Here is a 19,221-nt window from a genome sequence, read left to right as displayed (position 1 = left end):
AACGTTTATAGACATTAATATAAGTTCCTTTCAAAGAAAGAATACTCATGTGCGTCATATGGCAGTGAAATATTTTGCATGTGTCAAACAGTTTATGGGCAAAACTTCTCGTACCCAAATGCAATTATCAAAAATTTTGATCTGTTGGGAGATTTGAGTACGATTTACGTTAGAGAGGTGCCATGTTCTACCTGTGGTTATGTCATTACTATTATAGGTTTGGTTTCTTCCTATTAAACATAAAGAAATTCCTACACCAACGACCAATTGCATGCAATCATGACATGGTTAACTGGAGCGAACTTAGTTTAGCTATCACTAGTTAATACTTGGGAGCCAAAATCAGCCATTGAAATATTTTATTAGTCAACAGTGAAATATACAACTGGTCCAGGATATTGTTGATTAATAAGCTACATTGGTTGTAAACAATGTATATATCATCTGAATTTATAATGGTTGAATATTCAAAATGGGTTTAAAAAATTCAGGTCACAACATTTTAAAATAAATGCATATCCCATGTAGGGAAGGGATTTCTTGAACCTATTACCACCGTTATTGTGGTAATTTTCATATTCAAAATCATAATATCCACGTCTCAACTCCTACAACCTTTGCGTTGGGCAGATAAGAACTCACAAGCTGTCATCTTCCGAATATGAGTCTGAAGGCCTCTCAGTATTAAAAGCGGCATTCAGATACCCTCACTCTGAATTGGACCAAAACCTATATTTTTGAACCAGATGGTTTTACAATGATTTAGAGTGTTTCTTGACTTCATAAGCCATAGCATCAATCAATTCCATGTTAGGATCCATGAAGTACCCGTATATTCTGTCAATCCAATTTAGAGTATTTCTTAATTTCATAAGCTATAGCATCAGTCAATTGCTCTGCATTATACTCCAGCCCAAACATTCTCACAAATTCCATGTTAGGATCCTTCAAGTACCTGTATATTGTGTCAATCCAGTTTGAGTAAGAAAAACAAGAAATTCTGCAGTTGAAAATGCTCTCTCGAGTCTCAACTAGAGAGCTTATTCCAAACCACTTCACGGATCTTTCTATTTTTAAGCTAGAACGTAAGTAGCAATTGTTAAGGAGACAAGCAGAAAAGGTTGATAAGGTATCCCCCACGAAGTGAAGCAGCAATCTAAATTGAAAAGAGATGAACATTTCCACTTTGACTATAAAAATGACACCCCATCAAACATTTTCTGATTGGGATAATGCATGACAACATTTCACAATACAGCATATACCATTTTAACAAAGATGGTGATACTGATTAACTCACATATTATGTGAACAGTCAATAAGGTAATCCGATCCTTCTTCATCAGTTTTTTTGAAATAAACACGGTACAATTGGGCTACCTGCCTTACTGCATTTACAGGTCCAGTCAACCCCATTATTTTTGCATGAAATTCTGCAAAATGTGTGGTGCACGACAAACATCAGTCTGAAACGGATAGAAACACAGCAGTCAGTGAAATTAGGCTAATTCTAATAGATGCTTTCACTCAATATTCTACTTTTTTCATACACAGTGGTGAAAGAAATGTTATAACCAAACCAACCTTTGAGATATGCACGCAATTGTGAAGGAGTATCACGCAAGGGATCGATGGTAATAAAGACTGGGTTAATCCTCATGTTCTTCAATTCTGTACGACAATAAAGATGAACAGAATGTTAAACGAGAGATCCAACTTCAAAATACACATCAAACCGGAAAGGAGATTTGAATGTGAAAATGATACTTAAAACTACAAAACTAGGGACTATCATGTTAAAACAGTCCTTTGTTAACCAGAATGTACTATAGGAACCACTTGACAAATGTATCTAGATGTCACTTGGGATACGTGTAGCTACAAGACAACCATTTTGCATGTCAAAGAAAGCATCTTCCATATCTGTAACTAAAAAACCAAGGATTAACATGTGAAAACCATCCTTCGAGAATAAACCAAGGAACCAGCTCAGATTAATGTCCTAACCAGTGTTCAAAAAATCAGAATAGAGATTAATTGCTGGGGATCATTAAATGGTAAAATCGGAATTAATTGGCAAGCATTTAAACATGCAAAATATTTTATTTTCTCATTTGAATTTTTATTTTGTCAAGTTGTTTGAGTCCTGACATGACTGCAGGCTTAACCTTTGACTTGAAAAACCGTGACCCGGAGGCATCTAAGCCATCAAAATCACCAGGGGATAGCACTCAGCCTGGGCCACACCAGCCCTTAACATGGCTGGATTTTTACCCATAGAATTTTGAACCGGTGACCTTCACATCACGGAATGACTTAACAGTACACCCCATTACCATCTATTCTACGCCCATGGGCTTTTTTCATTTGAATTTAAATATAAACTAAATCCAAAAAATATTTGAAGACACAATTAAAGGCCAAACTTTTTCCCTTGAATCATGCCAGAAGTTTTTCCTCTCCCAAAATCAAAAACAGCAGAACAAATGGACCAAAATGAATCATCTTTCCCTTAAAAGTGCTTTTTTCAGCCCTGGCAATTATGTAAAACCACTATTTCTGTGGTTTACTCAGGGGGATTAATTGTCTCCTTGAAAAGACTGCTGATTAATGTTGTTCCAAGGACAAAATGAAAATTGTTTCAAAATCATGGATAATAAAGTGGAGAACATCTTAACAACATAAATCCTCCTTCTCCTTGTAAGCAAATATTGTTGAGATTCACAAGAAAGAGATGATCAAATGGAACCAACCAGCAAACCCTAATCCTGCAATAAAGAGAAAGGAAAAACAGCACTAGCACACTCAGAAAGGCACAATACTAGAGAAAGAAAAATAATCCAAGAGAACTGCCCTAGAAAGAGAGAAATGACCCGACGACTTTAAGGTGTCAATACAGTAATCAGTTTGTCAAGAACAAAAGAATGGTTACAATTAGTGTTGATAATATCACCGAGATATCAGCGATATTCAGAAATATCGCGATATTTTCGGCAAAACGAGATATTGCCAAGAAAATATCGCGATATTTCCGAAATATCTCTCATATCTCGGCAAAATATCGCACGACGACCTAATTTATCACCAGGAAAGATGGGCCGCGGCTACAAAAACGATTTTTGAATTTTATTTGCTCATTTTGCTTTCTTAGTCTTGGAGAAGGAAGGGCTCCATTCCTGTATTCATAAGATGGTATTTGATCCTGAACTTCGTAGCAAAATCAATCATGAGATATGTTGGGCAGCGGATCCCCCCATCGCGGATTTTTGGGGCTTGTAGCCCGAATTTTGGTCAAAAGTAATGTAAGACCCCACAAAACGCGGGCGCGGAGCGCAAGAGTCTAGGGTAGTCCGCCCTAAAATATTGTAATTTAATATAGAATGTGTCGGCCTACCCATGGTCGGAATGGTCTGCGGACCATGGGAATGTATAAATAGAACGAGGCTCTAAGGGTAGAAAGTAGTTTATTCTTGATCTCAAGTGATATGGGTTTTTGAATGGGATATTCGCTTTGAGTCTATAAGTCCATGTCTAGGGTACTAGAGTAGATAGAGGCTCCACAGCTGTGTGTGCGGACCCCTGCAGCTATGTGTGCAGGGTAGGAAGTGGATTGTAATTGGAAAAAACATTAACAAAGATAATTTGGTTTCGGAACATCGCATATCTATTTCTATATTTATGTTTATGCATCTGTTTACAGTTTATGGTTGTGCGCATGTCTATTTATGTTGAATGGTAAATGAAAGTATTGGGCCCACTTAATTTAATTCAAGATCTATAATAATAATAAGCACAATAAAGGGTAAAGAACATTTGCGCTCTTCATTTAAGCTGCGCGAAGGTAGTTGCACTGGACAGACAATTGCGCGGAAGTAGCGCAACACGTAGAGTGGGATCGCGAGCCTTCCAAGACCCATCAAGACATCCCAAGGGTGCGGAAACCTGGTTCCAGCACCCTCCCATACTACCTTGAGTGAGACCTCAGTCCGCGCTCCGCAGACTATTGCCGAAAGGGCCGGTAGTTTAGGGATTTGTTTGGCTAACTCACGACTAAACCTGGGTCAGGCCCCATCAAGCCAACAAGATACAGTTTTATCAGGATTGTGTTGGCCTATTTGGCTTTTATGATGCTATTAGTGAAAGGACCCTCTTCATGCCACGTAAGTGACAAGTCATGACTCATTAGAATTTTCAATTTAGAATTTTACTTATTTATAATTCTAGATTTTAAAATTCAATTATGTAACTTTTATTTGAAAGTTTAAATATGTTTTAAGTTTTTTATTTCTTTATTTTGTTTTAGATATTTGGTGGCGAAGCTATGGTGCAAGGGCACCAAATTTGCAGAATTTGGCCACAAGAATTCCGAGTCAAACATGTAGCTCTTCAGAGTGTGAACGCAATTGGAGTGTATTTGAGAAAATACACTCAAAAAAGCACAACAAGTATAACTTTGAGCTTCAGCCTTCAATTGAGCAATTACATTTATTGTAATTTTAATTTATGACCCTCAAGTGTCAAGAGTCAAGACTCATTAGTTTTTTTGACACTCTTACAGGTTGGAGTTCTCACGCTTCAATGATTTAGTGTATGTGCATTACAATCTCCGAATTCGAGTGAAACAAATAGAGAAACCAATGGATCCAAATGCCATTTCCTTAGACAATATTGATGTATTGTCTCAGTGGAGGGTGGAGTCTGAGGTGCCCATATTGGAGGAGTCACCTGCATGGTTAGAGCCAGAGGAACCATTAAAACAGGGGCAGCAAGAGGAGGAGGACTCGGGGGAGGAGCAACACGAGGAGGAGGAGGAGACTGTGGGAGCATCACCATCTGCTATAAATATAGGAGAGCACAACTCCATGCCCAACAGTCATTATTTGACATTAGGTGCAAGGTCAGGGCCTTCTACTGCTTGGGGCAGGACTGCAAAACAATCCCTCATGTTTTCCCGTAAAAGGGTGAGAAGGCACTAATCTCAGATAGCTAGCTACTAGTTTTATTTGTTTTGCTACATATAACTCATGATGATGAGATACTTTTATATATGTGATATTATTTTGTAATGGTTCTCCACATTTGAGTCTTTGATTGGACAATTATCAGGGATCAGCAGGAATTGGTATCGCCTTTGATGTATCATTTTTATTTTACGTCTACTACATCATATATATCAGTGCTTTCTTCATATTTATGTGCCAATGTGTTTATTTCATGTTGTTATTTCTTTTTATGTTTAAAAATATGAAAAAAATGAATATATGCATTTTTAATGTTTGTTGATATTTTCCGGATATTGCCGATAAGATGTTTTCAAGAGCCTCGTCGATATTTTGCCGATACCGATATTTTCAACACTGGTCACAATATGTGTGAAATAACAATTGAGTAGAATGTTTTCCCCAACTATGGCTATGAGCCCACATTGACTAGGGTCAACCTTAACCAAACCTAAAAATACTATAAATTAATGTTGAATAAGTCAGCCTTGGCCAATCCTAGAGATACATACATTAATGATTACAATATGATGTAGGTTGTTGCCAAAGATGAACCCTACACCATTCTCAACAAATCTCTCATCCATCTTGGACTGCAATACTTATTCCTATTGAAAGAAACTTTCTTTATCTAACAAACTATTAATATAATCATATACATAAATTGTTCATTAGTCCTTGACTCTTGAGTTTCATGTATTCAGTGATGTTGTGCACCAATGAAAACAATGTTCATTACGTGAAATACCAACAAAATTACAAAATATAATAGTAGATAAAACATGTAAGCAAAATGACTTGAAGTTTCTGTATATTGCAAGAAATTTTCAAACTAGGCATATTAGGCAGGATTTCATGGGAACACGTCCCCCAAGGATGGGTAGCACTCCTGACATTTTCCATGCTCTTTGGTAGGTGAATGCCTCAGGCAATGTTTCCCTACATCCCCATTTTGTGGAAACACGACGAAATGTGGGGGGGAATGTTTCCCAAATGTAAGAAACATGTTTCCCAAAGGGTTGTCTATGGGCATTCTCAAAAAGAGGGGCTTCTAGGCATCCCCTCTCTAAAATGGGATATATGGGTGCCCTGTTGGAGTTGTAACTAGGTTCAATCTTCATAATTGTCATTGTATCAATATGTATTTTATGTAAAAACAAAAGAATAAAATTTATTATTTTCTAGAATGTTCTTCATGCTTTATTTTGGTAAAAAGTAAAAGGGCATGTTCTTTGTGACCTTTTTAAAAGAAGAAAATTTGAATTTTTGACAATGTCATTTGTACCTTCAATTTTCCAAGTCAGCCTGCCCAAATGGCGTGTCCCTTCGCACAAACAAACAAGTATATATTGGCATCTATACTCCACCACTTGGCAAGCAATTCAATGCTCATTTGTGGAAGAAAATTCAGATGTTTGAGGCATATCTTTCTGTGGTACACAAGCTTACTAAGGCACTACGTTTTTGTAAGAAGGCGAACTACAAGAGGACCACTATCCTTGAAGAATGTGGGCTACGAGATAGACAATATCTCTATGAAATGTGAGTTGCAGAGAGGTCATTATCTCTGTGAAATGCAAGTTGCAGAAAGGTCATTATCTCTGTGAAATGCAAGTTGCAGGAGGAGTCATTATCTCTGTGGAATGTGAGCTACCTAAAGCACTCTATCTCTGTGGGACAAAAGGACAGGCATGTGGTAGATTGGTTGACTATTTTATGGACAAAACATGGCAGACTCTGGAGGGCTGACTTGGCACTTGAATCACTAGTTATTTTGACTTGGATTTCTCTTGTTGATGAAAGATTCTATAAGGAAAGGATTGACGGGTTTTCCCCTTGTGGGTTTTTCCCTAGCCTCTGGCCTAACCTCTGGTGTCTTTTGTGTCTTGTGCACTGTGATCTTTATTTCTCTTGTTAAATTGATAATTTCTTGAGGAATAGCAAACTATGTTGCACGAAACGCGAGCCAAGGGGGTGTTTTGTCCCAGTTTTGGGCCTGAAATGTTGAAGCGTGTTCTATACGGGCCTGAAACGCATTTCAGGCCATACAGGCATGTTTCTCGAGGCAAAAACGCGGCCCATATGGCCTAAAACGCGTTTCAGGCCCGTATGGGCATGTTTCTGCTCCAAAAAATTATTTTTTTTTCAATTTTTTTTCTTTTTCTCTTTCAACTTTTTTATTTTGTGATTAAACTATTTTGTGGATGTTTCTAGATCTCTCTCGCAAGTTATAAAAAGGCTCTCACCTCATTCCCTCATCACACTAATTGAGCAAGTCATTTCACTTGGAAAGGGATGATTTTAGAGAGGAGAAAAGAGAAAGAGAGTAGTGGTTTCAGCTAGGGCGATTTCAGCAGTGAGCAAAGGAGATTTCAACAACAAGCAAAAGAGATTTCACAAGCAGATTTAGAGTGGGGAATTTAACAAGGTTTTTTTGGATACTATTACTTTCATGAGTAAATGTGATGAATGTTTTATCATCGTGTATAATTTATATACTTATAGTTTATGCAATGACATTAGACAATGTAATAATAATGTAATAATGAATCATGTATGATTTATGATTGCACATAACATTTCTTAAATGTCCTAATATATATATATATATTGTGTTTCCCCATTTCCAAAATTTGGGGGGTCACATTTCATATCCGTACTCGTTTCAGAGACTCATACCCATTTCCCCGTCTCATGCAACTTAGATAACAAAAAAGAACTGAAAGGGAACAATAAATATCTTCACAAGTAATTATCATGATCATAAATTCATTCTTGTAATTGAATTTCCAACATGGTTTCAGAGATAGGATATAAGAGTAGTCATGTTCTAGATCAATAAGAAAGGTCAAAAATGTGTTGGCACGAAAATTTTAGAAGAAAGTAGAAGCCCTAGAATTCTAGGTCTCAAAACCTATCTCAGTACCGAGACCTTAGAATGTTGCAGAAGACCGAGAAGGCCTCAGGATGACCTCAGAAGGCCGAAAAGGTCAGATACTTTGTTAGGTTGCAAGAGGCCGAAGGGACAAAGGAACAATCTCAAACTAGGGCTCATTATTGATTATCGTTTATGTCCATTGTAGCTGAAGTAAAAAGAATATATTTTTGTTCTTGAAATTTCTAAAGAAGAACTATTGAAAGGATAAATTTAGGGAGTCGAGCTTGAGTAACTTTGAAAGCAATTCAGATGAATTTTAAAAAACATATCTAAGATATATCCCTTTAACCATTAAAGGAACTATATAGAATCAAGGACAAGTCTTGAAGGTGAAGCACTAGTTTCTCATGAAAGCGCTTACAGTAATATAGATAAGTATGAGGCCTACAAAGCAAAGTAGTGCAAGGTTTGACATTGTGACTTGCTAAAGGTGCAAATATTACTCTATCTTAAATCAAATGACTACTAAACATTCAAAGATATTGCAAAGGCCTAGCATAAAGTTGAAGCATAATTCGAAGTTTGTTAGCTATGATTCAAGCACCTTTGGAAGGCTTAATACTTTTTCGTTCTATGATAAGTCTTTGTGGTGAGGTCCAAGTTACCTCAGAGCAAAGTGATCTCTATGGTCTGAACTCTTCAAGACATTCGAAATTTCTAAGTAAGCAAGAAGACATGTTTGAGACAAGTCTAATAGAAGATCAGTATGAATGACGAGTTTGAAGAAGACCATAGCACTCATCTAAGAATGTGAGCTACATGAAAGACATTATCTCTGTGAAATGCGAGTTGCAGAAAGGTCATTATCTTTGTGAAATGTGAGTTGCAGAAAGGTCATTATCTCTGTGAAATGCGAGTTGCAGGAAGGGTCATTATCTTTGTGGAATGTGAGCTACCTAAAGCACTCTATCTTTGTGGGACAAAAGAATAGGCATGTGGCAGATTGGTTGACTAATTTATGGACAAAACATGGTAGATTCTGGAGGTCTGACTTGGCACTTGGATCATTGATTTGTTTGACTTTGGAATTCTCTTGTTGATGAAAGATTCTATAAGGAAAGGATTGATGGGTTTTCCCCTTGTGGATTTTCCCTTGCCTCTGGCCTAACTTCTAGTGTCTTTTGTATCTTGTGCACTGTGATCTTTATTTCTCTTGTTAAATTGATAATTGCTTGATGAATAACAAAGAAATAAAAGGGACCAATAAATATCTTCGCAAGTAATTATCATGATAAAAAATTCATGCTTGCAATTGAATTTCCAACATGTCCCCTTCATTTTTTCTAAAACAATAACTTATGACTGGGGAAGCCTAATATTCAACCCTAGGGCCCTACTAATACTATGTCATTCTCCTTAATCTTTCATTTTCAAACTTTCACTTGAAATTTTAACATCACCATTAATTGTTTCAGTATGTTTCAAAGTGGCTCCAACCTCATTGGATTTCATATGGAAAAAATAGAAATTTAGATCCTGCTCAAAAATCTAGTGGACTTAATAGTTTGCAAGATTTTAGGATTAGGGGGACTGAAACATTTCCATTGGATTCTATCTTGTATGAGGGCATGGAACTAGCATTTAATCAAGAGCATTATTACCCACCAAAATGGGTAACCCTATAGGAGAAAACTATTCTCCTATCTCAAACAGCCAACCAACCAGCGGCCTTACACATTGCTCAGTGATGATGATATGCCACATTCCTCCACCATTTGCACGGATCATTCACCTCTCACCATTTAGCATTCCTCTTCAAAGAAGGTGGGCTACCAATCGACAAGTACTTTAACCATTTCACAATCAAGTGCTTTTACTTAATGTCTTGGGTATTCTAACATGGGTGAAGGGGTGATTTGGATGATTGATTGATCTTGACTATACACTTGTCCTCTCACCTTACCAAGGGGGGTTACTCTTTAGCCCTAGTCCAATGGGACTCTCTCTAAGACCTTAGGGTTATAGGTGGGGCACTACTTGGGAAACTTGGATTCAAGTAGTGTATCCATTACCATTACATATTTTACACTTTCCATCATTCCTTAGATACCACATCCATCCTTCGGGTTAATTGTCATTGCCTCATTGGGATTTGGCACTCATACATCCACATCCTTGATTAGGGCGAAAAATTTTTCCCTAGAGATTAATGCAGCTACAAGAATGATAAAAGCATAAGATCGCCACAACAAAAGACAAGAAATGTTAAAATGCAAAAGATGGCCAAGACATAATTAGCACATGGGAAAAAGTCTTGCATGAGTTCTTACCCCCTCATTATCCATCACCCGATTCCTAAGCACTTAATGCTCCATCTCATCATGAGGAACCCTTGCATGTCCCAACCCTAATGAGCATGAAACAACCTCATCTTAAAAGGGTAAATAAATGTTATATCATACAAAGCAAGTTTGGACCCTTGAGCTATACTCATATAAAAACATTATCAAAAACAAGTACAAGATGCACTAAAGGGTGGAAAAACTAGGCCGAGGAAAGGGGTAATTCATGCCTCCACGATTGCTCCCTCCATTACATTTATACACTCAGGATGTGGACATTACATTTATACACTCAGGATTTGGACCTCAATCATCAAGTCCCTTGGCCATGGCACTTAGCCATGAAGTCATTCCCCTTCATTTCGATTTATTTTCGTTAACACCTATGAATTGAAGGGTTAACCTTGTAAATGTGACCTCCCATTAGGGGCTATAAAGCACCTAATAGGGTTGATTACCTAACCACCTCTAAAAAGATAGGGAACACTTTTACAAGACTTGGTCTAGATAGATATTTGAAGGTGATCTTGTTAGAAAATCAGAAAGGCAGAAAATATTTTCTTTATGTTGATAGTTACTTGTGATATTCTTATGTTTTTCTTATGTTCCTCTTTTATCTTTAATTCATCAAACAATTATCAAAACAACAGCACAAAGATCACAGACACCAAATATAGGCGGACAGCCAGGGAAAAACCCCTATCTAGGGGAAAACCCAGTCAACAACTCTTCCTTAATAGCATCCTGAGATAATCCAAGACTCTAACAGAGTTCCTCCACACCAAGTTAGCCTTTTCTTCCTTCTATAGATGATAACCTTTCCAACAATATATTCGACCTAGCAGAACCAACTTGTAGTTGCAACAAACCTTCAACTTAGTCCCAGTAGTTAGCCCAGCAACAACTTCAATCCAGCAGTATCTTCATCCTTCTAGCAAAATCCCAGTAAATCCACACGAGTGAGAGAGAGACAAACCCAAAAACTTTGATCTTCCTTTTTCCAGCAACTTTCCTCCTTCTGCAACTTCGCACTTTTTCTGCTCTTCTTCTTAGATATCAAACTTGAGTGAGAGTGAGTGCTCCAAATGAATTCGAACTACTTGTATATATACCCTTGTGGTGAGGTCAAATTACCTTGTTTGAGGCCGACTTGATCTCCTTGAGGCCAACTTGGTGTGGAGGTGACAAATAGCTTATTTGACTCAATAATAAATCTTTTTACATAATTCAAAACCCAAGAAGGGTCTCTTTAAATGGACAACAACTCATAATAAATCCTACATGTCCCCAATGGGGAATTTAACCTAAAACATGATCACCCAAGCATGAAACCCATGCTTTAATAAGTCATAATAATAATAATAATTTCTTTTTCATTCTTTTTATAAATACAATACAATTATGAAGACAAAACCTAGTTACATTCTTCAATAGATCCCAGTTTGAAATATTACTATGCCCTTAAAAGTTAAGTATGGTCCACTTATATGCATTTATGTTTATTGTTTTCTAACGAGTGGTTGTTTTCACTTGGGTTTGAGATAGTTTTTCCAGTTGGTTTTGCACAGAGCAGCTGAGGCCTTGAGGGCACACTATTGCACTCATGCTCCACATGATGCCCAGGCCATACTACACTTCCAGAGAGCATGATGACCTTGCAATGCAAAATTGCCCTTCTACAACAGAGTGTTTGGCACTTTGATGATCTTGGTGTTGATTTTTTTGGGGTAGTTGCAAGAGGTATTTCCCAGCTACACAAGTTAAAAGAAAGAAAAAATAAATTTTAAATTAGAAAAAAAGAATATTTAATTTAATTTGCAAAGAGACGTGCCTCTTGGGAACCCTAAAATCACTATAAAAAGACACTTGAACTTCTCATTTTCACACTCACTCCTCGCTCACATTTTTCTCTCTCACACACACGTGGGAAGTTATCTAAGGAAGAGAGGGAAGTTTCTAAGTAGTCCAATTTCTGAGACAATCACTATTTTGTTGAAGAGAGTAACTAGGTTCGATCTTCGTAATTGTATTTGAGTCCTAATGAAATGTATTTATCAAAAGAAAGAAAAAAAAAAAAAAAATTTATTATTATTATTATTATTATTATTATTATGACTTATTAAAGCATGGGTTTCATGCTTGGGTCATCATGTTTTAGGTCAAAATCCCCATTGAGGACTTATAGGTTTTATCTGGAGTCAATAGAATCATTGTCCATTTTATGAGACCCTTCTTGGGCTTTTGAATCATGAAAAAAGGATTATTATTGAATCAAATAAGTCATGTCACCTCCACACCAAGTCATCCCTTACCTAATGATGTTGGCCTACATTAAGGTAATTCGACCCACAAAAGAGGCTATATAAGTGCAGTTCAATCCATTTACTCACTTACTTGAGAAGTTCGATACACAAGAAGGAGCAAAAAAAGTGCGTAGTTCTTAGAGAAGGAGAATTGCATGAGGACAAAATCGAAGTTTTTGGGCTCTCTCTCTCTCATGCGATGTTACTAGGTTACTGCTAGGGTTGAAGTTCTGCTGCTGGAGAGGTCGAAGTTCTGCCACTGGAGAAGTCAAAGTTATGCTACTAGAGAGGTCAAAGTTTTGTTGCAGCTACCAAGTCGAAGTACTACTGCTACTAGGTTGAAGTTCTATTGCTGCAAGGTCAGAGTTCTAGGTTGAAGTTGTCGCTGGAAGGTTATCATCTTAAGTGGAAGGAAGGGCTGAACTAGTGATTGGAGGAAGTCTGTGTCTAGGTCAAAGAGTCTTGGATTATCTCGTCTTGTCTTGTGAAACTACTGAAGGAAGAGTTTGTGAAAATTTCCAAAACGAAATTCTAGTACAGCAACTAATTGATCTCACCTACTTATTTCTCACAATAAGTTATTTACGAAATCCCTTCAATAAATATTAAAACAAATTCTACTGCAGTTATCACATAATTACATAGAGAAAATAACAGGGATATACAAGCACAAGAACCAATCACATCAACACAGTGGTTTTTGGACAATTGTCCCTGGAAAAACCCAATGTGGGGAAACCAGTGCAGCAGATGAGGGTTTTATTAATCTTCAGCAACAATCGCTTTACAAGGAATGATTTTACAGAGAAACTGAAACACTATTGAGAGAAAACACCTGAGGCACAGTTCATCCCTCTCCTGGAAACTTTCTAACACCCTGGAGACCCTTCTCCCACTTCTGTGTCACCTCTGCGTCACTCTGATTCCCTCTGTGTGAGGACTGCGTCTTCCGTTTGCGCTGTCTACTAACAGCCCTGCGTCACCTCCTCCTCCTCAGTCACTGACTGTTGTTGATGCCCTCCTCTTCCTCCACCCTGAAACTCTCCCTCTGAAATCGATCTCCTTCTCTTTGAGAATCGATTTTCCTTGGGATACTGAGTATCTGTTGGTGTGTCTCCAAATGATCCTCAAGTCTTCTCTTATACTTTTCATGTTGATGAATCAACGGCCGAGATTAAGTCTCTAATCAATGGCTGAGATTAAAACAGACTTGATCCTCGTCTCTTAGAAGCTTTTCATTATTTTCCTAAGTTTAGACTTACGAACCCATTAAAAATATTAATTATTTTAATAACTCCTCATCTGAGTGGAACTTCTCCAAATGATTTCTGGCTCTTGGCAATCTCATGTATTCTAGCCCCTCCACAAAATTTCGGAGCTAGAGCACATCCGATGCTACCCAAAATCAACACTCCCTCTTAGTAAGGAATGTGCTCTAATAGTGCTTCCCAATAGAAGCACCACACTGATCCATGGCATCGATCCTCTGCCCCTCATCTACTGCACTGCTGCAACCTTTACTGTTGCCCATGACACTGCAACTGTCACTACTACATCTGTACTGTAACTCCCTCTGAATACGCTACATCATGCTGCCCATAGCACTGCCATTGCTAACTGTTGCACTACAACTCCCGATACTATCTGTTTCTGCTACTGAAATGGATTCTTCACCATCCCCATCTTCTCCCTAAAAGAAACAAACTTTTCTCTTCCTAGAGCCTTGGTGAGGATGTCTGCTACATGTTCTCCTGTTGGAGTGTACCTCAACTGTACTGCCCCTCGTTGGACACAGTCTCCGACAAAGTGACACCTGATATCAATGTGTTTCGACCGATCATGAAACACTAGATTCTCAGAGAGATTGATGCAACTCTAATTATCACACATAATCCTGGTCGCTTCCATCCTTCTCCTAAATAGATTCACAAGCAATCTCCTAAGCCATATGGCTTTGCACGAAGCTGTGCTAGTTGCCATATATTCTGCTTCAACTGAGCTTAGAGCCACGAATTTTTGTTTTCTACTACACCAGGAGGTCATTCCTGATCCAATGTTGAAACAATACCCAGTTGTACTTTTCCGATCTACTAAACTTCCAGCCCAATCTGCGTCAGTGAACCCACTCAGCGTGATGTCATTGCCTTGGGTGTACAAAAGTCCATGCTCGATTGTTCCTTGTATATACTTGAAAACATGTTTAGCTGCTTCCCAGTGTGCCCTCTTAGGTTCCACCATTAACTGACTGAGAGTGTTGACAGCATAACAAATGTTTGGCCTGGTATTGACCAGCTACATCAGGGACCCTATAAGCTGCCTGTACAAGGTGGGATCGACGTCTTTGTCTTCTGATGCATCAATATTCTTCCAGTTGGTGATCGTTGGAGTAGCCATAGGCCTATAGTCTTGCATCCTGAATCTTTTCAAGATCTCTGTAGCATATCTCCCTTGTCCAAGGAAGATCTCACCCTTCTACTGCCAAACTTCCAACCCCAGGAAATAATGCATATGTCCCAAATCCTTCATGTCGAATTCTGCAGCTAGGTTCTTCTTGCAGTCTTTGATGAGCCTGGATGATCCTGTCAGGAAAAGATCATCCACATATAACACCAAGATTAGAGGCTTATTCTCTACAACAAGATAGTAGAGATTAGGATCTGCGTCACTCTTGACGAATCCCATCTTCTACAAGTAGCCATTAATTCGACCTTACCATGCTCTCGGTGTCTGTTTAAGCCCATACAAGGCTTTCTTCAATCTGCATACATGAGACTCCTTCTCATGTGTCTCAAAACCCTCTAGCTATTCAATGTATACTTCTTCTATCACCCCGTTTAAGAACGCCGTCTTGACATCCATCTGGTGAATCTCCCACCCCATCTGTGCTGCAAGGGATATCACAGTTCTAATAGAAGTATACCTCGCTACTGGGGCAAAGGTTTCTTCGTAGTCTATCCCTTCCTTCTGAATATACCCCTTAGCCACAAACCTAGCTTTGTATTTCTCCACACTGTCGTCTACAGCATATTTGACTCTGTAGATCCATCTCGAACCTACAATTGATCTGTTCTAGGCCTAAGTACCACTTCCCAAACATCATTGACCATTATAGAACTGTATTCCTCCACCATAGCATCTACCCATACTTGATGCTAAACGGCCTCCTGAAAACTAGAGGGTTCCAAAACCTGAGCTACTAAGGCCTAGTATTTGTCTGGTTGTCTTCGCTCCCTTTTATCATTCCTGGGTGCACCAATGAAGTCCTTTGCATCCTGTAGAATCTGTCGGAGTTCCCGGCTCATTCTTCCACTGGTAGCGGGTACATCTATCAGCTCTTCCTCTTCCTGAGATTCCTACTATTCTGAAGCTTTGCGTCTAGGAGAATTTTTGGTGGTAGTTTCTATTGGTCGAAGTGGTTGGCCAACAGATCGTCTTTTGACTGCGTCTCGAAAGGCATTTCTCAGGATTTCCTGAAGGCTTTGTCCTCCATGAACTTTACATCTATCAGCTCTTCCTCTTCCTGAGATTCCTCCTGTTCTGAAGCTTTTCCTTTAGGAGAACTATTGGTACTAGTTTCTGTTGGTCGAAGTGGTTGGACCAACGAATCGTCCTTTACTACTCCTCGAAAGGCATTTCTCAAGATTTCCTGAAGGCTCTGTCCTCCATGAACTTTACATCCCGCCGAACTACTACCTTCCTACTCCTTAGAAGATAGACTCTATATGCTTTAGCATTCTCGCTATATCCCACAAGATATCCTTTCTCAACAGTTTGATCTAATTTCTTTCTCTTTTCTTTGAGTATACGGCAATACGCCAAACTCCCAAATATCCTGAAATAACTGACTTCAAGTGTCTTCCCGGTGAAGACACTTTCCGGAGTGATTTTTCCTAATGCCCTTTGTGGAGTCCTGTTCTAGACATAAACTATCGTGTTGCATGCTTCTACCCACAGGAATTTGGAGATATCCTGATCATACAACATCGCCCTAGCTGCTTCCACAATAGTCCTGTTTTTCCTTTCTACTACTCCATTATGCTCTGGATTGTAGGGAGTTGTCCACTCTCTTTTGATGCCTTCCCTAACACAAAAATCGGTGAAGTCCTTGTCTACATACTCTCCACCATTGTCTGAGTGCAACACTTTTATCTTCTTTCTTGTCAAATTCTCTACTATAGCCTTGAACTCTTTGAATCGACCAAAACCCTCATCCTTGGTTTTCAGAAAGTAGATCCATGTCTTCCTGGAATGGTCATCGATGAAGGTGACGAAGTATTCGGCACCACTAAGAGCTTTTCTGGACATAGGTCCACAGATATCTGAGTGTATCAATCCTAGAACACTTTGAGCCCTATTGTTACTTTTGGAAAAAGCTATTTTGGCATACTTGCCTAGAGCGCATCCTCTGCATACATCATCTCGTTCAGCACTTAATTCTGGAACTCCTGATACTGTTTTCCCAAGAATTCTCAAAGCCCCATGGTGTAAGTGTCCCATCCTCCTGTGCCATAGTTCATTCAAATCTTTATCCCCATTGTTGCCTATCAGTGCCATTGGAGATTCTAACTGTAATCTATACAGCCTGTTACTTCTGATTCCAATCTGGGCCTTCTTTTTCCAACTCGGGTGTTTGACATATACTTTCTCCTTAATGAAGAAAATGTCATAGCCCTTGTTTTGAAGTTGAGATACGGAGAGTAAGTTCATCCCCAATCCTGGCACATGCAACACATTGGTTGCTTGAAGTCGATCTCCTGCTTCTATCTAAAAGACTACGGTACCTCTTCCTATGGGGTACATTTTGCCGTATTTCCCATGGTGCTCCGAAAATTCATCCTTTCTTCCTGATAATTCAAAAAAAATTCTCGTATTTCTGTCATATGCCAGGAAGCTCCACTATCTATATACCAAACCTCGGAGCAGGCAGAACTTGCTAGGCAAGCAACTTCTTCCAGTCGAGAAGCTAACATAATCATGATCCATGTTCTTCGTGCTTTCTTCTTTCTTAGGAGATTTGCATGAGTCCCTCTGAGTTAATGCCTCAACATCATGCTCCTAACTCATAGTAGATTCTTCTCTCCTGTTGCCTGATCTTTGCTTCAATACCATGTGAAAATTTCCAAAACAAAATTCTACTGCAGCAACTGATTTATCTAACCTACTTATTTCTCACAATAAGTTATTTACGAAATCCCTTCAGTAAATATTAAAATAAATCCTACTGCATTTATCACATAATTACATAGAGAAAATAACAGGGATATACAAGCACAAGAACCAATCACATCAACACAATTGTTTTTGGACAATTGTCCTCGGAAAAACCCAATGTGGGAAAACCGGTGTAGCAGATGAGGGTTTTATTAATATTCAGCAACAATTGCTTTACAAGGAATGATTTTATAGGGAAACTGAAACACTATTGAGAGAAAACACCTGATGCACAGTTCATCCCTCTCCTGGAAACTTTCTGACACCCTGGAGACCCTTCTCCCACTTCTGCGTCACCTCTGCGTCACTCTGATTCCCTCTACATCATCCTGCGTGAGGACTGCGTCTTCCCTCTGCGTTGTCTCCTAATAGCCCTGCATCACCTCCTCCTCAGTCACTGACTATTGTTGATGCCCTCCTCTTCCTCCACCCTACAACTCTCCCTCTGAAATCTATCTCCTTCTCTTTAGAATCGATTTTCCTTGGGATAATGAGTATCTATAGGTGTGTCTCCAAATGATCCTCAAGTCTTCTCTTATACTTTTCCTGTTGATGAATCAACAGCCAAGATTAAGTCTCTAATCAACGGATAAGATCAAAACAAACTTGATCCTCATCTCTTAGAAGCTTCTCACTCTTATCTTTATTAATACCTATTAATATTTTTATTTTCGTAAGTTTAGACTTAGGAACCCATTAAAAATATTAATTATTTTAATAACTCCTCATTCGAGTGGAATTTCTCCAAACGATTTCTGGGTCTTGGAGATCTCATGAATTCTAGCCCCTCCACAAAATTTCGGAGCTAGAGCACATTCGATGCTACCCAAAATCAACAGAGTTGTTGACTGGGTTTTCCCCTGTATAGGGGTTTTGCCCTGGTTGTCCGCCTACATTTGGTGTCCCCGATCTTCATGTTTTGTATTTGATAATTGCTTGATGAAACAAATATAAAAGAAGAACATAAGAAAGTTAATAAGAACACAAGAATATCACAAGTAATTATCATCATAAGAAAATCTTTCTGCCTTTCTGATTTTCCAACATGGTATCAGAGCTAAGGTGAAGAAGAAGGAAAAAGGCAGCCTGAAGATCTATTGAAAAGAGAATAAGAAGTTTTAAGAAGTTGAATAAGGGTCATCAAGATCATATAAGGAGACAAGCCTACTATCTTCAAGAACCATACTCATTGAAGGGAGAAAACAAATCAGAAGGAGCCTCCAATTACAGGGCATGGAAAAAGAGGATAGATCTCATCCTCAAGAATAAAGTCTTGAATCTAGTCAAAGGAAAAGTAAAGAAGCCTACAAATGAATCAAGTGAAGCAAAGAAAGCATAGTTTAGAGAAAGAGAAATATTGGCCATGAGCCTAATAGTGGATGGAATAAAGCACAACCTCATCCCATATATATCCAACATAGATTCCGCTCAAGATATTTGGAAGGATACTCCTGCATTCAAGCAATTATGGAATGCATGCAGTCAAG

The 19,221-nt window shown here is 38.6% G+C and overlaps 1 protein-coding gene across 3 annotated transcripts in view; it reads right to left on the bottom strand.

Moving 5' to 3' along the window:
* Window positions 1-418: 418 nt before the first annotated feature.
* The window catches only part of LOC149166910 (protein HCC2-like), a 278,581-nt gene continuing 259,778 nt past the window's right edge, over window positions 419-19,221 (bottom strand). For 2 of the 3 annotated variants that reach the window (XM_089432820.1, XM_089432821.1), the window contains 3 exons: window positions 1,585-1,671; window positions 1,301-1,433; window positions 419-955 (listed from right to left, as the gene is read on the bottom strand). In XM_089432820.1, coding sequence (XP_089288946.1) covers window positions 841-955; window positions 1,301-1,433; window positions 1,585-1,671 — 335 coding nt within the window. In that variant the 3' untranslated portion in view covers window positions 419-840. Of the gene's footprint in view, window positions 956-1,300; window positions 1,467-1,584; window positions 1,672-19,221 lie in introns of those variants that run through there. The other variant, XM_089432822.1, reaches the window with a different exon arrangement.

The sequence above is a fragment of the Pinus tabuliformis genome, chromosome 5_1, assembly GCF_031772625.1.
Source record: "Pinus tabuliformis cultivar Carrire ecotype Pingquan chromosome 5_1, CPIR1, whole genome shotgun sequence".
Classification (NCBI taxonomy): Eukaryota; Viridiplantae; Streptophyta; class Pinopsida; order Pinales; family Pinaceae; genus Pinus; species Pinus tabuliformis.
This window is presented reverse-complemented; position numbering and strand designations above follow the sequence as displayed.